The sequence below is a fragment of the Esox lucius genome, chromosome 9 (genome assembly GCF_011004845.1).
Source record: "Esox lucius isolate fEsoLuc1 chromosome 9, fEsoLuc1.pri, whole genome shotgun sequence".
NCBI classification, from domain to species: domain Eukaryota; kingdom Metazoa; phylum Chordata; class Actinopteri; order Esociformes; family Esocidae; genus Esox; species Esox lucius.
Window position 1 is genome coordinate 2,497,520 of NC_047577.1, and position 16,413 is coordinate 2,513,932.

At 42.4% G+C, this 16,413-nt stretch overlaps 2 protein-coding genes across 5 annotated transcripts in view; one reads left to right on the top strand and one right to left on the bottom strand.

Annotated features, from left to right (window-relative positions):
• Nucleotides 1–2,197: 2,197 nt before the first annotated feature.
• LOC105031390 (zinc finger protein 883-like) lies at nucleotides 2,198–8,620 on the top strand. Of its 4 annotated transcripts, none has more exons than XM_020044070.3 (10): nucleotides 2,198–2,518; nucleotides 2,899–3,014; nucleotides 3,182–3,247; nucleotides 4,390–4,503; nucleotides 4,962–5,195; nucleotides 5,845–5,931; nucleotides 6,115–6,198; nucleotides 6,309–6,445; nucleotides 7,152–7,385; nucleotides 7,531–8,620. In XM_020044070.3, exons 2-10 carry the CDS (start codon nucleotides 2,906–2,908, stop codon nucleotides 8,002–8,004), a joined length of 1,539 nt encoding a protein of 512 aa, XP_019899629.2. In that variant the 5' UTR covers nucleotides 2,198–2,518; nucleotides 2,899–2,905; the 3' UTR covers nucleotides 8,005–8,620. The 4 variants fall into 4 exon arrangements, with proteins under 4 accessions (XP_019899629.2, XP_010904085.2, XP_019899631.2 ...); XM_010905783.5 differs by having other exon boundaries at nucleotides 2,198–2,460; XM_020044072.3 differs by having other exon boundaries at nucleotides 2,201–2,460; nucleotides 7,561–8,620.
• Nucleotides 8,621–13,929: 5,309 nt separating this feature from the next.
• LOC105031389 (hemicentin-2) overlaps nucleotides 13,930–16,413 on the bottom strand; it is a 39,128-nt gene continuing 36,644 nt past the window's right edge. Inside the window, exons 10-12 of the mRNA XM_034294033.1 lie at nucleotides 15,760–16,104; nucleotides 15,222–15,482; nucleotides 13,930–14,493 (exon numbers count right to left, since the gene is read on the bottom strand). Of these exons, the coding sequence (XP_034149924.1) occupies nucleotides 14,426–14,493; nucleotides 15,222–15,482; nucleotides 15,760–16,104 (674 nt within the window). The 3' untranslated portion in view covers nucleotides 13,930–14,425. The remainder of the gene's footprint in view (nucleotides 14,494–15,221; nucleotides 15,483–15,759; nucleotides 16,105–16,413) is intronic.

Here is a 16,413-nt window from a genome sequence, read left to right on the forward strand (position 1 = left end):
TAAAACACAACATAAACATAACTTAGATTGGAAACCTTTTTTCACTCAGGCTCATTTGCTCTTGGAATTCTCTTGTCATGCTGCCAGCTGTACAGCAATATGGGCTAAAGAAACGCACTTATTATACAAAATATTACAATTATACTTGATATATAGATCAAAGTCAGTTTCATATATTGATGATCTTTGGCTGATTGTGCCAGTGAAAACACTTGTATGAAGTGTTGGAATCTCAGAAATTGTTCCATCAGTGAATGCACACTGGAGAGAAACCTTACTGCTGCTGTAAGTGCATAGAGAGCTTTGTGCACCCGTTGGAGTACAGGCAGGACAGACAGAACCATGGTCAGAAGAAACCTTACCACTGCAATGACTATAGCATGACTTTCTCCCACTCCAGAACCCTTGAACCTCATCATATTACCCACACCAAGATGGAACGGCACAAGTGCTCTGTCTGCAGAGAATACTTTGTCATAATCTGGTGACTGAGTAAACACCAACTCCATAGCCTTCATGTGGAAGAGGTCTGTAACCACATCTGTGAGTGTGGAAAGACCTACACGGACATAGAAAAACTTCAGATGCATTCCAGGATGCACCCAAAAAACTGTAAGACGGGATTCAGCTGGTCATACTGTAAACAGGCATTCAAACAGGTCAGTGACCTTAAGAGCCATCAGAGAATACACACCGGAGAGAAACTGTATAGCTGTGTTATATGCTGAAGCTGTTTTCCCAGTCAGGAAAGGTGAGTGCACCAGATCACCCACACCAAATAGAGACAGTACTCTTGTACAGTCTGGAATAATAGGTTCACCACCTCATTGGGTCTTAAGGTGCACGTAAGGAAGATCCATAAACAGGAAAAGCCACATGTCTTTATGCTGTGTGGAATGGGGTTCCATGTATCCAAATGTCTGAAAAAACACCATCAGAAACACTCAGAGGCTGACCTGTGAAAGAGAACAGCCTCTTTGAACATGACATAAAACAACAACATTTGTCTGGGGACTTTTATATTCTGGGGAAAACATTTAGAGAAAACACTTGTCCTCACTGGGATGAAAGGTCTTTCGTCAGCTCCTTGTGTCTTCTCATAGTGCTGTCATATACCACCCCTCAGACCGTGTTCAAGAAGATCTGAGAATAGAATGAACAGAGTCATGGACAGTTTTGTTGAGAAAGAATCCAGGCTTCAATCACTAAAATACTGTTTATGGTTTCCCTACTTCTCCCATTTACCACTGGAATGCCTGTGGAATGTCTACACGTTTAATGATCTATCAAAATCTATTTAAGGTGGTTTTCAAAATAAACATCCTCCCATTTTGGTGCCAAATCGTAATTGACAGTGTGCTGTCTGAAAAGATGTATTACAAGGAATGTGACTATGCATTTGACTATGCTGGTCATCTATGACATTATAATGTTCTTACCCAAGTCTTTTTTTTTTTAGGTTGTGTCAAAGTCCACAATTGTTCAGCGACCCAGAAGAAACCCAGGCAGTACTGTAGGCGCACAGTGAACTTACGGTGCATTTAATTATTAGGTGACAACAGAAGAATAAGTAATTTGCCAAATTGAAGAAATATTTATAAAACATTATGTTTTTGTTTTCAGGGGATTCTCCTGAAGACACGCCACTATTCCCCATAGGGTAATTGTTCTGGGGGTCAATGAGGAGACAAAATACCCCACACGTTGGCATGACATTTCAATTCTTTCACGAGTTCAACCGCATCCATAATTAAACAACTGGCACTCTATTAACTCTAGCCATGATTTACTAATGACCTGAACAAAGGCCCGAATAGATCATTTGGGCATCTAATCTAAAACATTTTAATGTCTGTATCATAACATTGTGGCATTTATACATTTCATGACTGATTTCTGTGTGAGTGTTAAGAATCAATAATAACATAGCAACTATTCCATCATCACCACTTTCATTTGAGGATTTGATTGATATTTTTATCCAACATTCGTTAGAAACAGTAATAATAAAGATGTTCGTTGGAGTTCCATTAATTACAGTAACTACTCCACCCATAAAGGTAGAATTAACGCTACACTGGATTTTCGCACAATCTAACGTTTCTGTTAGGAAACACCTAATCTCGCGGTGCCTGTGTGAAACGACTCAATTTGCCCAGTCCTCCTATATAACGCAGCTTTTAGCAGTGTTGGCAAATGGTAGCCCAACATAGGGGAACAAACGCAGTCAACTCTACAACACATTCTACTTGCAGTAACAGACCACTGCATCAAGAACAGATCATTAATCCACGCCCGCGGGGAGTGGAAATGACGACCTAATGCTACAGTAAAGTGCACTGACCACGCATACGTGATTATAGTGAACAACCCTTTTCCGCATACAGGCGGAAGTTTACAGTTGGATACCCCCGACCCTCCTCCCTTCCATGTCAAAATATTCAAGAAAAACTATCCCCGGTAATGTATAAATCGTTCCAATATGATCCAAACACGCAGCCTGACGTAGACGTAGAATGTAAGTCCGTTGCCCGCTTTTTGTTGACAGTAAATGGTATCGTTAACAAGGGAATGGCAGTTTCTAAGATACGACGTTCAAGCATCAATAGAGCTAGCTACATAGCTAGCGTCTATGGCTCTCGTAATGCAATTCTGTAAGCTAGATTTACAGTAGATATACTGTACGCCAATAAGACTACAACGTGATAGATATAACCAACTAGGTAAGTCTCTTGCTGTTGTTTGTCTGCAGTGCTGTGCAAGCCAGTGAATTGGGTAGTTAGTTGCTAACCCGTATGGTAAAAGAGAGGTTTTGGAAAGCTAGCCAGACGCGCTTGTTTTATGAACATATCGATCACATAGCTCTAATGCTCTTTTCATACGGTTTTTGTATTCCAGCCCAGATATGTCAGTAAAACTGAACGACTGCAGTTCAACACTGGAAGTCAATGTGATTGTCGAAGGTGGTGATAATGAAGGAGAAGACAGAAGAGATGGCAGTGAAGTTGATTTGGGTGAGTTAAAGTGCATTGGGTTACGTTAACCCTATAAAACCTGACCTTTTGATAAATAAGTTATTTATGAATGTACCACACTGTGTGTGTGTGTGTGTGTGTGTGTGTGTGTGGGCATAGCGAAAATGTAACTTGAGTTGTATTGTCTTTTTTCTGTTTTCCAATAGGGCTTAACGAGGTCAAGGTTGACATGGCTGACAGGAACAGGAATGAAGAGGAGGGTGTGAGGGAGGGTAGGTGCAGTAGCTAGCTAGCTAAAGCAGAGATGACCACCTTCCATCCAATGCTCAATTCTGATTAGGGCCAGTCCCCGTCACTCATTAAAATGATACGCCCACTTGGGTGTTAAGGACTTGGTACATCATTTGACTGAACGCCTGATCAAAGTCAACAACCTGCAGGAGTGGAATTGCACCTATTCCCTCAGCTGGTCATTCTCATGAAAATATACTCAGCTGAGTGATCTTGGTGCATTGTGGGAAACTTCACCTGAACAAGAGTAAGGCCACACAGACTTTCTTTAAAAAGTAAAATTGATGGTGAATGTCATAACAACTTTATTGTCCTTGATAATCAGAATTTTCTTTTTAATGGATTTCTTCATCCAGGTTTTTTGGGCATTCACTCAAGTGAATTTCACCAGTGAAATTTGGTTCTTGTGGTTCAGTTCTGTTTCCAAATGCTAATCTTCTAACATTTGTGGAACAAATACCATTCACGACTGGAGGCTTCTGTAAGCATTTTTAGAGCTTCATCTCTAAATTTGCAAAGTACACACACTCAGACTTTTCTTGGCGCTGTTAAACAACGTGTAGGGACAGAATACACAAAGTCAACATTGATTGTACAATGTTAAGCAATGGTTGTTGAGCAACCATTGCTTAGCTGCGATCATGCCTGTGACACTTCCTTTCCCAGACGTCTTAAAGGACCTGAACAAAGGCCCAAGGATATCATTTGAGCATCTAATATAAGACTTTATAATGTCTGTACCATGATTTGGCGGCTTTCATTTTAAAAGGAATATAACCCTGTTATCATTCTAAAGATTCTATCATCATCTTTTATTTGCAGATATGTTTTCATCAAACATTTTGTTAGAAACATTAATACTGGACATGACCGGGTCAAGTATTATCTGCTGTCATTTGTTAGAAACGGTAATACCGGACAAGTATTATCTGTATTATCTGCAGACTGAGATGTAATGTGAAGCGAGCTGAAGCTGGCTAGCATAAATGAAAAACGTAAAAAATCTGAAGAATTAAGACACCGTACTTTTCTTTCAAATAGATTCTCATTATTTTGTAAACTTTGCTAACTTTGCCCTTAAGATCAGTGCAAATGTAAATGTAAGAACTGTCAATGTTTCCAGGGCTTCTTGTCAACCAAAGAGATGAGGAGGAAGAAAGGGAGGAAGGAGGGGCGGAAGAGAAAGAAGGGGAGAAAAAGGAAGAAGAGTGTATCAATGGGGATAGGACCTATCAAGGTAATCACTGATTGGTTAAAGAGAAGTGGTAGTAGAAGTTTTGGTTGTATCCAGTGTGCCAACGTTTGGTGTAATGGACTAAGCTCACAGACCCCTCAGAGTCTGGTGCCTCTCTCAGTTTCTTCCTAATTTTGACCCAGCTGGGGAGTTTTTCCTAGCCACTGTACATTAACAATCGTTGCGTTCTCTTTGTCACAGCTGCTGATATAAAAAGGGCTTTATGAAATAAATGTGATTGATTGGCTCAGGAACACGTAAGGCCCCCTGGAAATTGACATTTAAGCCTTGGCCTGGTGCACTGTCTGTAGCTTTCCTTTGTGTCTCCCTCTAGATACCTGTCTGCTCCCTGCTGTCCTTTGAAAATATGGAATACCCCAAAAATATATATAATAATTCTCAAACAACCCATGTGATTCTGTCCTCCTATAACAGTATTGAACGTGTTGCTGTTGAAACAGGAGGAGGCTCCACCTCTGACACAGACAGTGCAGATGGAGAGGCTGACCAGAGAGCCCAAAACACAGTGGAGAAGCCACACCCTTGCTCTCAGTGCGGCAAGACCTTCGCCACGTTGGGCAGCTTGAAAAGACACATGCAGACACACAGTGGAGAGAAACCCCACCAGTGCTCAATCTGCGGGAAGTGTTTCTCACGCTCCGATGACTTAAAGAGACACCTCACCATCCATACAGGTTATGACAATATAGCCACAGAAAACAATGGGGGGGGGGGGCTTGAGCCATAAGGCACCACAGAGCCACCATGGAATTTGGTGATTTTCGACGCAAGGCCTTTTGGTCGTAAGCTTCATTTACGAGGGCACCGAAGCCGTTAGCGGGGACATTTACGCCATCAAGCGAAAAATGTGGCTTTGGTTGCGACTGAACCCCAAAAAACATAAGCAGTTACTGTAGAATATGGATTTAAAAGAGGTGGTTGTGGGCACATGCTGTCATTCATGGCCAGTGATGCTCCTTAATGCCTTCAGATAAAACTTACTTTAATCTTGGTGAATCAAAACTGTCAAACTCTTCCCTGGGTGCAAGGATAAAATGTCTGCTTCATCCGTAGGGGAAAGGTTCAATATGTCTAACTAATTCTCAGGTGAAAAGGTTAGAATATGTTTGAGTCTTCCCTCTGTGAATGGCTAAAATATATCTGACTCATCCCTAGATGAAAGGCTAAAACATATCTGACTCATCCCTAGATGAAAGGCTAAAACATATCTGACTCATCCCTAGGTGAAAGGCTAAAACATCTGACTCATCCCTAGATGAAAGGCTAAAACATATCTGACTCATCTCTAGATGAAAGGCTAAAACATATCTGACTCATCCCTAGGTGAAAGGTTAAGCCACATCTGCCACCAGTGTGGGAAGACATTCACTGGTCTGGGAGGGCTCAAGAAACACCAGATGACTCACACAGGTTTTTAGTCATTCTTCATTTCTCAGACCTGACTCCTGATGGCCTAATGTTCATGCTTTGTGACTACTGATGATGTGATTGCCCAACTTTTTTTTTTAGTTCAATGCAGTTTTTCCTTCTAATGTTCATACAACCATTTTGCTGCATTATTGTTGAGTGACATTTTTCCCTAACATCCATCAGGAGAGAAGCCATTCCAATGCTCAGAATGTGGTAAAGGTTTTACTGCACAGGGCAACCTCAAGATCCACCAGCGCATCCATACAGGTATGGGAGATGAGTCAGCAGATTTACTAATAATTAAAACAATTATTTAACCAGCTTCTTAATTTTAACAATAATCTTGTTCCGTGATGTTAATTAAACATTTTATTAAGGGGAGAAACCATACCAGTGTTCCCTGTGCCAGAAGAGTTTCTCCCGTCTTGCCCACTACAAAGACCATCAGCAGACACACCGGGAGGAGAAACCCTACCACTGCAACGACTGTGGGAAAAGCTTTTCTTACTACAAAGTAAACTATTGGTTTAAAAAATATATAAATTATTCACGTATTTATTCCTAATCTAAAAACTAGGACTCTCTATTTTCTTTGTAAATACATTGCTAGATGTATCATTTAAAATCAGTGCACTAAGTTACAGGTCAACTATGTAACTTAACACAAAATGTTGTCAGTAAAATGTTTCCAAAACAACAAGCAGCTTTTTCATGCTCCTGGTGTTTGCAATCTTTTGATCTTGGTATGACAACAAGAACATTAGCTAATTCAAATGGAAGCCAAATTCTATTTAAAATCATTGTTGGGTGTTGGTCTCAACAGGTGATTAGCCACAGCATTGTAATGGTTAGCTAATGTTAGCTGGCTGTTTGTGTTAATCTAAAGAAATGCATGGGAATGTGTTTATGGATGAACTTTCTGTCAATCTTCCTTCAAACTTGTTGCTCTAAGCTCTAGATAACGCAATTGATAGACAGCACTAGCAACAAAACAGCAGCTGCTACCAAGTCACATGTTCAATTTGAGAGTTTGTGCTGAAACACTTGCACTTACAAATGTGCATGTTATTAACAGTGTTTTGTTTTATGATGTAAAAAATTCGTAATCGGCTTGACAGCACTAACATGAATGCCCTTTAAAAGCATTTCTATTACTAACCTCATGGAATGCATTTTATGTGAAAGATTTACTTTGTAAATAATATTTTATTTGATACTAGTCACTCAAGTGCCACCAGATGATCCACAAAGGAGAGAACCTTCACCACTGCTCTGTGTGTGGTAAAGGGTTTGCCATGCGTGGCAACCTGAAGACGCACCTGCAGACCCACACCAAGGAGAAACCGCACCAGTGCTCAGAATGTGGGAAGCGGTTCTCCAGAGCCCACGACCTAAAGAAACACAAGCTTCTCCACAGTGGGCAGAAGACTTACCACATCTGTGAGTGTGGCAAGGTATGTGTCAATTAATGTTCCTTTATGCAACTTTGTGTGAGGTGAGAAATGTCACATTTACAAATATGGTTATGTCATTGAAAGAAATTGTGACAATTGGCAGATATATTCTATGTGCAATGTGTCTGTGCTTCCCCTCCTTTAGGCTCTTTATAAAATATCCTTCTGTTATCAGAGCTTCACGGAGCTGGGCAACCTCCGGACACACCAGAGAACACACACAGGGGAGAAACCCTTCTGCTGCTCCTTCTGCGGACGCACCTTCCTGCGAGCCGGAGACCTAAAAAGCCACCAGAGAACACACACGGGGGAGAAACCCTTTGTCTGCGCCATATGCGGGACGAGCTTCGCCCAATCTGGCAACTTGAAAGTGCATCAGATCACGCACACTAAAGAGAGGCCATACCCTTGCACTGTCTGTGATAAGGGGTTCACCACCCCAGGGAGCCTGAAACTGCACATGAGGACCCACACAGGGGAGCGCCCGTTCCTGTGTAGTGTCTGTGGGAAGGGATTCACAGCATCAGGGCAGCTGAAGAGACATCAGGAATGTCACCTCAGAGATACCATCCAGTCAGCAGCTCCCAATGATGACGAGGCGGGGGTCACTTCAAAATAGAGGTTTTTCCCATATGCATCAATATCAGAGAAGAATATACGCTTTGGCAGCATTTGAGGCAGAGAGAGACTGGTTAATCTGCTTTTTGTGTCCTTGTGTCCGGGTAGTGCACCTCTGTGGTCTCTCTACCGACCGGATGCTCCAGTAGTGCACCTCTGTGGTCTCTCTACTGACCGGATGCTCCAGTAGTGCACCTCTGTGGTCTCTCTACCGACCGGATGCTCCAGTAGTGCACCTCTGTGGTTTCTCTACCGACCAGATGCTCCAGTAGTGCACCTCTGTGGTTTCTCTACCGACCGGATGCCCCAGTAGTGCACCTCTGTGGTTTCTCTACCAACCGGATGCTCCAGTAGTGCACCTCTGTGGTCTCTCCACCGACCGGATGCTCCAGTTTCCAGGACTAGGAAAAGAGAGCTGTGACTTACGATTCTGGATTTTTACAATGAGACACTCCATCTTAACTTCTCCAGTACTGGATGAACAGTTTTCAGTTAAACAGTGGAGATGATAACTTATTTTACGCCTGCTATGTTAGGCTACCATTGGAGTCATCTGAAACTGCTCTCAGTTCCTTGTGATGACATAAGAAAATAAAAGTCCACTGAATCTGTAAAAAGTGTGCTCTGAGCGTCACTGGATTGAATCTATCCCCACAGCACCCGTTGATAAAAAAGGGTTTGATTCAAAATATTCAACTAATGGCTGCACTAAACTTGGCATTGTATGTTTTATCTCTGACCATTATCTCTGCTTCATAATGTCCTAAATTGCACTACTTTACAAGGAGTTGTCAGACTGGGGTCTATAAAGATTCTGTTGGGGGTCCTCTGAAAGTTTGCACAATATACATATACGTACAGTATACACTGTATTTTATACAGGTGCTGGTCATAAAATTAGAATATCGTCAAAAAGTTGATTTATTTCAGTAATTCCATTCAAAAAGTGAAACTTGTATAATGTATACATTCATTGCACACAGACTGATATATTTCAAGTGTTTATGTCTTTTAATTTTGATGATTATAACTGAAAACTAATGAAGAAAACCCCAAATTCAGTATCTCAGAAAAGTGGAATATTGTGAAAAGGTTCAATATTGAAGACACCTGGTGCCACACTCTAATCAGCTAATTAACCCAAAACACCTGCGAAGGCCTTTAAATGGTCTCTCAGTCTAGTTCTGTAGGCAACACAATCATGGGTAAGACTGCTGACTTGACAGCTGTCCAAAAGACGACCATTGACACCTTGCACAAGGAGGGCAAGACACAAAAGATAATAGCTAAAGAGGCTGGCTGTTCACAGAGCTCTGTGTCCAAGCATGTTAATGGAGAGGCGAAGGGAAGAAAAAGATGTGGTAGAAAAAAGTGTACAAGCAATAGGGAAAACCGCACCCTGGAGAGGATTGTGAAACAAAACCCATTCAAAAATGTGGGGGAGATTCACAAAGAGTGGACTGCAGCTGGAGTCAGTGCTTCAAGAACCACCACGCACAGACGTATGCAAGACATGGGTTTCAGCTGTCGCATTCCTTGTGTCAAGCCACTCTTGAACAAGACACAGCGTCAGAAGCGTCTCGCCTGGGCTAAAGACAAAAAGGACTGGACTGCTGCTGAGTTATGTTCTCTGATGAAAGTACATTTTGCATTTCCTTTGGAAATCAAGGTCTCAGAGTCTGGAGGAAGAGAGGATAGGCACAGAATCCACATTGCTTGAAGTCCAGTGTAAAGTTTCCACAGTCAGTGATGGTTTGGGGTGCCATGTCATCTGCTGGTGTTGGTCCACTGTGTTTTCTGAGGTCCAAGTTCAACGCAGCCGTCTTCCAGGAAGTTTTCGAGCACTTCATGCTTCCTGCTGCTGACCAACTTTATGGAGATGCAGATTTCATTTTCCAACAGGACTTGGCACCTGCACACAGTGCCAAAGCTACCAGTACCTGGTTTAAGGACCATGGTATCCCTGTTCTTAATTGGCCAGCAAACTCGCCTGACCTTAAAGGGTCTCATTATTAAACGAGCTGTCATGCATGTAATTGACTTACAGAATGTGTCCATCTGATAATTTCAAGGCCCAATGGTTAATGAGGACCCACTGAATAGTCTTATGTCCAACGTCAATAGAAAAGGGGACAGTTGAAAAAGGATTCAATAAATCCAGGTCATGTGACGTTGCTGACCAGTGACGGCTTCCCAATACTTACGTCAACGCCTACTCTTCCTGAGCACTGAAAACAGATCAAATCACAACCAAATGCATAGTAAAATGCACAACTTACATAAAGGGCCTTTGAAATGCAGTCAGACACCTTCACTTTGTACACATTTTGGGTTATTGATTTAATTTATAGGTGATGAAATACTTGTATGTACCCTGATCCCAAACATTAAGGGAACACCTAAATCACACATCGGGTCTCGATGAACAAATATGTTAAAGATCAAAATCTTTACTGTACATTGTGTAATTTGTTGAGTACAAAATGACGTAACAACAGTCAGTTGAAACCCAAATCACCAACCGATTGAGGGGCTGGATTCAAACTCAAACCGAAAATCAAAGTAAACAATTGAAATCACAGGCTGTTCCAACTTGAGTGACTTTCATCACAGCAACTCAATGTGACTCAGTAGTGTGTATGGCCCACATGTGCCTTTATGCACTCCTGACAATGTCTGGGCATGCTCCTGTTGAGATGGCAGATGGTGTCCTGGGGGATGTCCTCCCAGACCTGAATCAGGGCATCAGTGAGCTCCTGGACAGTCTGTGGAGCCACTTGGTGGTGTCAGATGCACCAATAATAATGTCCCAGAGGTTCTCAATTGGACTCAGGTCTGGGGAACATGAGGGCCAGTTAATGGCATCAATGCCTTGGTCATCCAGGAACTGCCTACACACTCTGGCCACATGAGGCTGGGCATTGTCCTGCACCAGGAGGAACCCAGGGCCCACTGCACATAAGGTCTGACGATGGGTCTGAGGATTTCATCCCAGTACCTAACAGCAGTCAGGATACCGTTGGCTAGGTCTGTGTGACCTTCCAAGTATACGCCTCCCCAGACCACCGCCACACCGGTCATGCTGAATGATGTTGCAGACAGCGCTACGCTCACCATGGTGTTAGAGCTACGTCTTTTCAACCGTTGGGCTAGTAGTTCTTCATGTAGATTCGGATAGGTGAAAGAATGAGTGTTAGAGGCTTCTTCGATGTTCATTCAGCAGTAATAGTACAGGTCTCCAGATGCTATAGCTGGTGTTATAAAGCATCGTCCCAGGATGGTCTGTCTAGCACCAAATCCATCTCCATGGAAACGGAGGAACAGATATAGGTACGCCTAAACACAGAATGCCAAGCCCCAAACAATAGTAATATCATGCATATATATTGAATGAAACATCCTTGTCCCTCTATGTAACAACTAAGAGTATACCCAGTTCCTACAACGGTGTCTCCAGGCTCTTTCACGTCTGTCACATGCTCATTGTGAACCTGCTCTCATCTGTGAAGTGAACGGGGCACCAGTGGCGGACCTGCCAATTCTGGTGTTCTCTGGGGAATGCCAGTCGAGCTGCGCAGTGCTGGGCTGTGAGCACAGGTCCCACTAGAGGATGTCGGGCCCTCATGCCACTCTCATGGAGTCTGTTTCCTGGGAGACACTGCAAACCTTCTTGCGATGGCACATATGGATGTACCATCCTGGAGGAGCTAGACTACCTGTGCAACCTGAATGGGCTGCAGGTACCGCCTCATGCTACCAGTAGTGACAAGGACACTAGCAAAATGCTAAACTAGAGAAGAATCAGTCAGGAAGGATAAGTAGAGAGCAATTGTCTGTGGGCACCACCTGCAAAACCATTTCCTTTTTGGGGGTTGTTTTGCTGTTGCCTCACCAGTGCACCTGTTGTCACTTTCATTTGCACCCAAACAGGTGACACTAATTCACAATCACTTATGCTTCTTACTCAAAGTTGAAGATGAATTTAACTGATAGCATTTTCTTCTTCGAATTTTCTATAGATACCGCAATTATATCATTACCGTGAATTCTTTTGGCCACGATAATTGTGTAGTGAAAATCTGATATTGTGACAGCCCTAGCTGGAACCACACAAGCACACTCAACATAGCCAGGCCTTTACCACAGCTCAATCTGTCTGCATAGCTCTGCGTTTATTTGCATGTGGGACATTAATTTACAGTGTTGGTGATGTAGAAGGTTTTGGGAAGGCAATTGCATGCCTGGAAAAAATTTCTTTCTCTAAAGCAGTACCTGCATATTTTCATCACTTTCCCTCTTCCCCAGTGTTATAAGCACAATAGACTGTATCCATGTGCCAGTCCCCATCTGGACTTGTGGAGGCTGACTATGTCAATGGGAAATCTTTCCATAGCATCTACTGGGGGCATCTGTACACACTCAGGCAGGCAGAATAGTAGTGTTTGGATTTGGATGAAATGTGCAAATCTGTGAAAATAGACCAAATGAGTTTGGATTTAAATCCCATTACACTGGCAGTTGTTCACAGAAATTTCTATATCTGCCTCACACAAAGTAGTAACTGTATTGTACAGAGATAATGTTTCACTTTACCTTATCAGCACAGATCAAGCAGGAAGCAATCTGGCATTTCCTTTCCTAACCAAGTACGTCATAGCTCTATCATGTAGCTGCAGAAGGCCTACGCAAAAATTGCATCAACTCTTCTTATACATGCTGAGCATTTTAAAACGAATGTTCTGCTGAGCAAAGTGTGCCACCCTTTATGCTGTCAGATGATCTCCAGTGGAAGTTGCCTGATATCAAATATCGAATCTGATGCCACATTCCTCTTTGGCTATTCAGTTGGCCCCTGCCGAGAATGAATAGGCCTAGGTTTACTAAACCAGAAAGGCTTCAAGCCTCACTGAATTAGGCTAATTAACAGTAAAGGCATTGTCGTTATGTCAGTTCACATAAGTGAGCCTAAATAATTTTGATTGATCATAAATCTCATATCATCCAGCTTGATAATATAGCCAGTCTTATTTAGTGATGTGAATGTTCATTTATTAAAAATTAAACAATGAGTATGAATTTTTTGCCAAGCTATCTCCCTCGCCTTGTCAATAGTGGCAGTATTGCCCTTTTTGGTGATGACTCCTTTCAACTCTTCATCATGTCCCTTCAGCAGGTTTGTTCCGCTGTTGAGAAGATCAGCGCTCTTGTTTTCGCTTCTTTTTTGCGACTTGGTATCTTCATGGATTCAGTCCAAAACAAACAGGCAATGGGACAGCTTTTTTCCACAGGCTGTAAGGCTGCTCAATTCAGGAACCCCACTTCCCTTCCATCCATAGTCCCATGCACACCTGTCACTTTATATCATGCACACCTGTCACTTTCTATCATGCACACCTGTCACTTTATATCATGCACACCTGTCACTTTATATCATGCACACCTGTCACTTTATATCATGCACACCTGTCACTTTATATCAAGCACATCTGCCACTTTATATCATGCACACCTGTCACTTTATATCATGCACACCTGTCACTTTATATCATGCACACCTGTCACTTTATATCATGTACACCTGTCACTTTATATCAAGCACATCTGCCACTTTATATCAAGCACATCTGCCACTTTATATCATGCACATCTGTCACTTTATATCATGCACATCTGTCTTTTTGAATGATTTCATACTAACAAAGAACACCAGAAACCTGTCTTTGTACCATAGCACAGAGTCTCTTAAAACCATGGTTCCCAACTACGGCCCTCAAGAACCCCAAACAGTACACATTTTCATTGTAGCCCCAGCCAAGCACAGCTGATTGAACTTGTCAACTAATTATCAAGCTCTCATTGAGTTAAATTGGGTGTGCTTGTCCAGGGCTACAACAAAAATGTATGCTGTTGTCGAGGACCGGAGTTGGGAACCACTGTTTTAAAACATTATGGGGAAAAGACATCTATTTAAACAGCGGACGTCACTGCTGTGTATTTAAAAGATTGGAGCAATGATGACACTTGCCTGGTTATCTTTCAGTACCAGGTGGTTTTGAGCACATGCACAGGGAGGGCAAAGGGGGCGTTGGCCAATAATAATGTGACAGTGAAAATCAACTGTGGGTGTGTACAAAAATAAAACACAACAACAAATGGTTTTTTTAATCGGTTTTTCTCAGTCATGTAAATAATTTTCAGATTGGGCTCAGTTTGGATATATTTTGCATAGATCCGATATCTGTTGTGCATTAATTGTAGGGTGGCATATGCATTTAAATTGATAAATTATCAAAACAAAACTAAAATAAGTAAAATTGTCAATCAGTAGACAGAAAAAAGTGGAACAGACAGGCCACACCCACAGTGGTAAAACAGAGAATAAATAACAGTATTTATTCAGCCAGTGGATTGAGGAAGTCGTCTTACAGCCAATGAATGAGCTGGAGGAGCAGCACAGCCACCATGATGCTCCTGGTAGCCTGACAGGAAGCTGGGAAACAGGAGAGGAAGCATGAACATAAAAAAACCCTGTGAAACATGAATTACTGGTGTAATTTAGACACCAATATCATGGTTATAATAATCATAAGCCATCGTAGACCTCCAGTGTAATCTGTGTCTGAGTAGGCGCCTGCCATCATCAGGAACCCTTTATAACCATCCCACAAACTCTTTGCCCTTCAACCATCAGGCAGGTGGTACAGGTCTCTATGTTCTCACACCAGCAGGTTCAGGAACAGTTCTACTGTAACCCTGCTGAGAACTCTGTGAACCATCACTGACACCCCCCCCACCCCCTCAGGCACCTTGTTGCACTACTCCCTTGTACTACTCTGACACTGCCTTGCTATGCCTGATAATGGATGTTTTCAGTGGTCACAGGTACGTGTCTACCTCCGGAACCTCACCGCTGCTATCCCTGCATTTCTGTTGCACATGCACCTTGTACATTCAATTAGCCTCTTTACACATTTAGTACTGCCATCATGCTTGCATTTTTACAGTTGTAACATACACGTTTCCCTTGGGGACATCATTGCTTCTCTCTTTGCATTCCGGTTGCATATTCTACATTTCTCCTTCAATATTCCTCGATTGCACATCTAGAATGCTATATAGAAGTGCCATTTGTACCCGTACAACTATTTATCCCTCTTGTAACATCCACTACATTTATTACTTGTAATTTTTCTGCCCTCCTCTATTTGTCCTTCTTACCTGTCACCTTCACGTCAACAGTCCAGGTGCTGTTCCCCACCTCATTGGTGGCGATGCAGGTGTAATTTCCAGCCTGAGACCTAGCTATGTGGGTGACGTTCACTACAGATCCCTCTGCTCTGGTGTTGGAGGTGGGGCCTGCTTGGGGGACCAACCACTGGTACGAGGGGGTGGGGTTACCTTCTGCTTGGCAGCGGAGAGATAAGTTGTCACCCTCTTTGATCTCCAACGATCTTTCTGGAGTCACAGAGATGGGCATGTCTAGTAGAAGGGGGGAGGGGGCATTTAGAGAATTTAAAGACGTAAAGAACTTTCCAGTGAGTCACATTTACACTGGTGAGAGTTTATGGTTACATTTCCCTGCTCAGACGTTGGATGCATCAACCAATGGTTGCGTGCCACATCACTGACTGACAGAATCATATAACACATGATGTGGTTAACTGTAAAATACTTATTCAGGCATTGAAATATAGTCTATGTCAGTTGTCTAGCAGGCAGACACTAACAATGGAGTCACAGAGAAACAGAGACTCACAGAGCACGTTGAGGGTGAGGTGTTCTGACTCTTTTTTAGGAGAAGGTTGGGGTCCATCTTCTCCCAGTTCCAACCAAGCTGAACACCACAACTGGGCCCCATGGTTATCTCTACTGGGGGTGAACTGCAGGGTATATTCTCCACTGGTAGGTTCTTTGGTGGTATTCATTATTTGGGGTGGATGTGATCCTATCTCAGTTTTGATTAAATAGGTAGATGCTTTGTAGAAGGACACATAGAGGCTGTTAACAGGAGCAACCTCCTGGACGTGACACTTAAACTCATACTGCCTCCCCTCAACCATCTGACCTGGAAGACCTGACATGGACACTTTGGTTGGAAGCTCTGTGGAGGAATGGAAACACTCAGATTAAAATCAGTAGAACCACATCCAGAGATCCCAGTGAAGATAGTATGAGAAAGTATAATCAGAGAGATCACTCACTGTAAACTGTGATGTCCAGTGTTTTCAGACACTCCACTCCGTCTGTAAAACAGACCGGCTTTATCGACCAATCAGTCAAACTGTCAAAACAAATCAAACTTATTTTAATGCATTTATAATGTATTATAATAAAGAAAAAGATAACATGAAGGGAATATAAACTGGAGAAAATAGCAGATATAATAAATGACAATAAATCAATAATATTT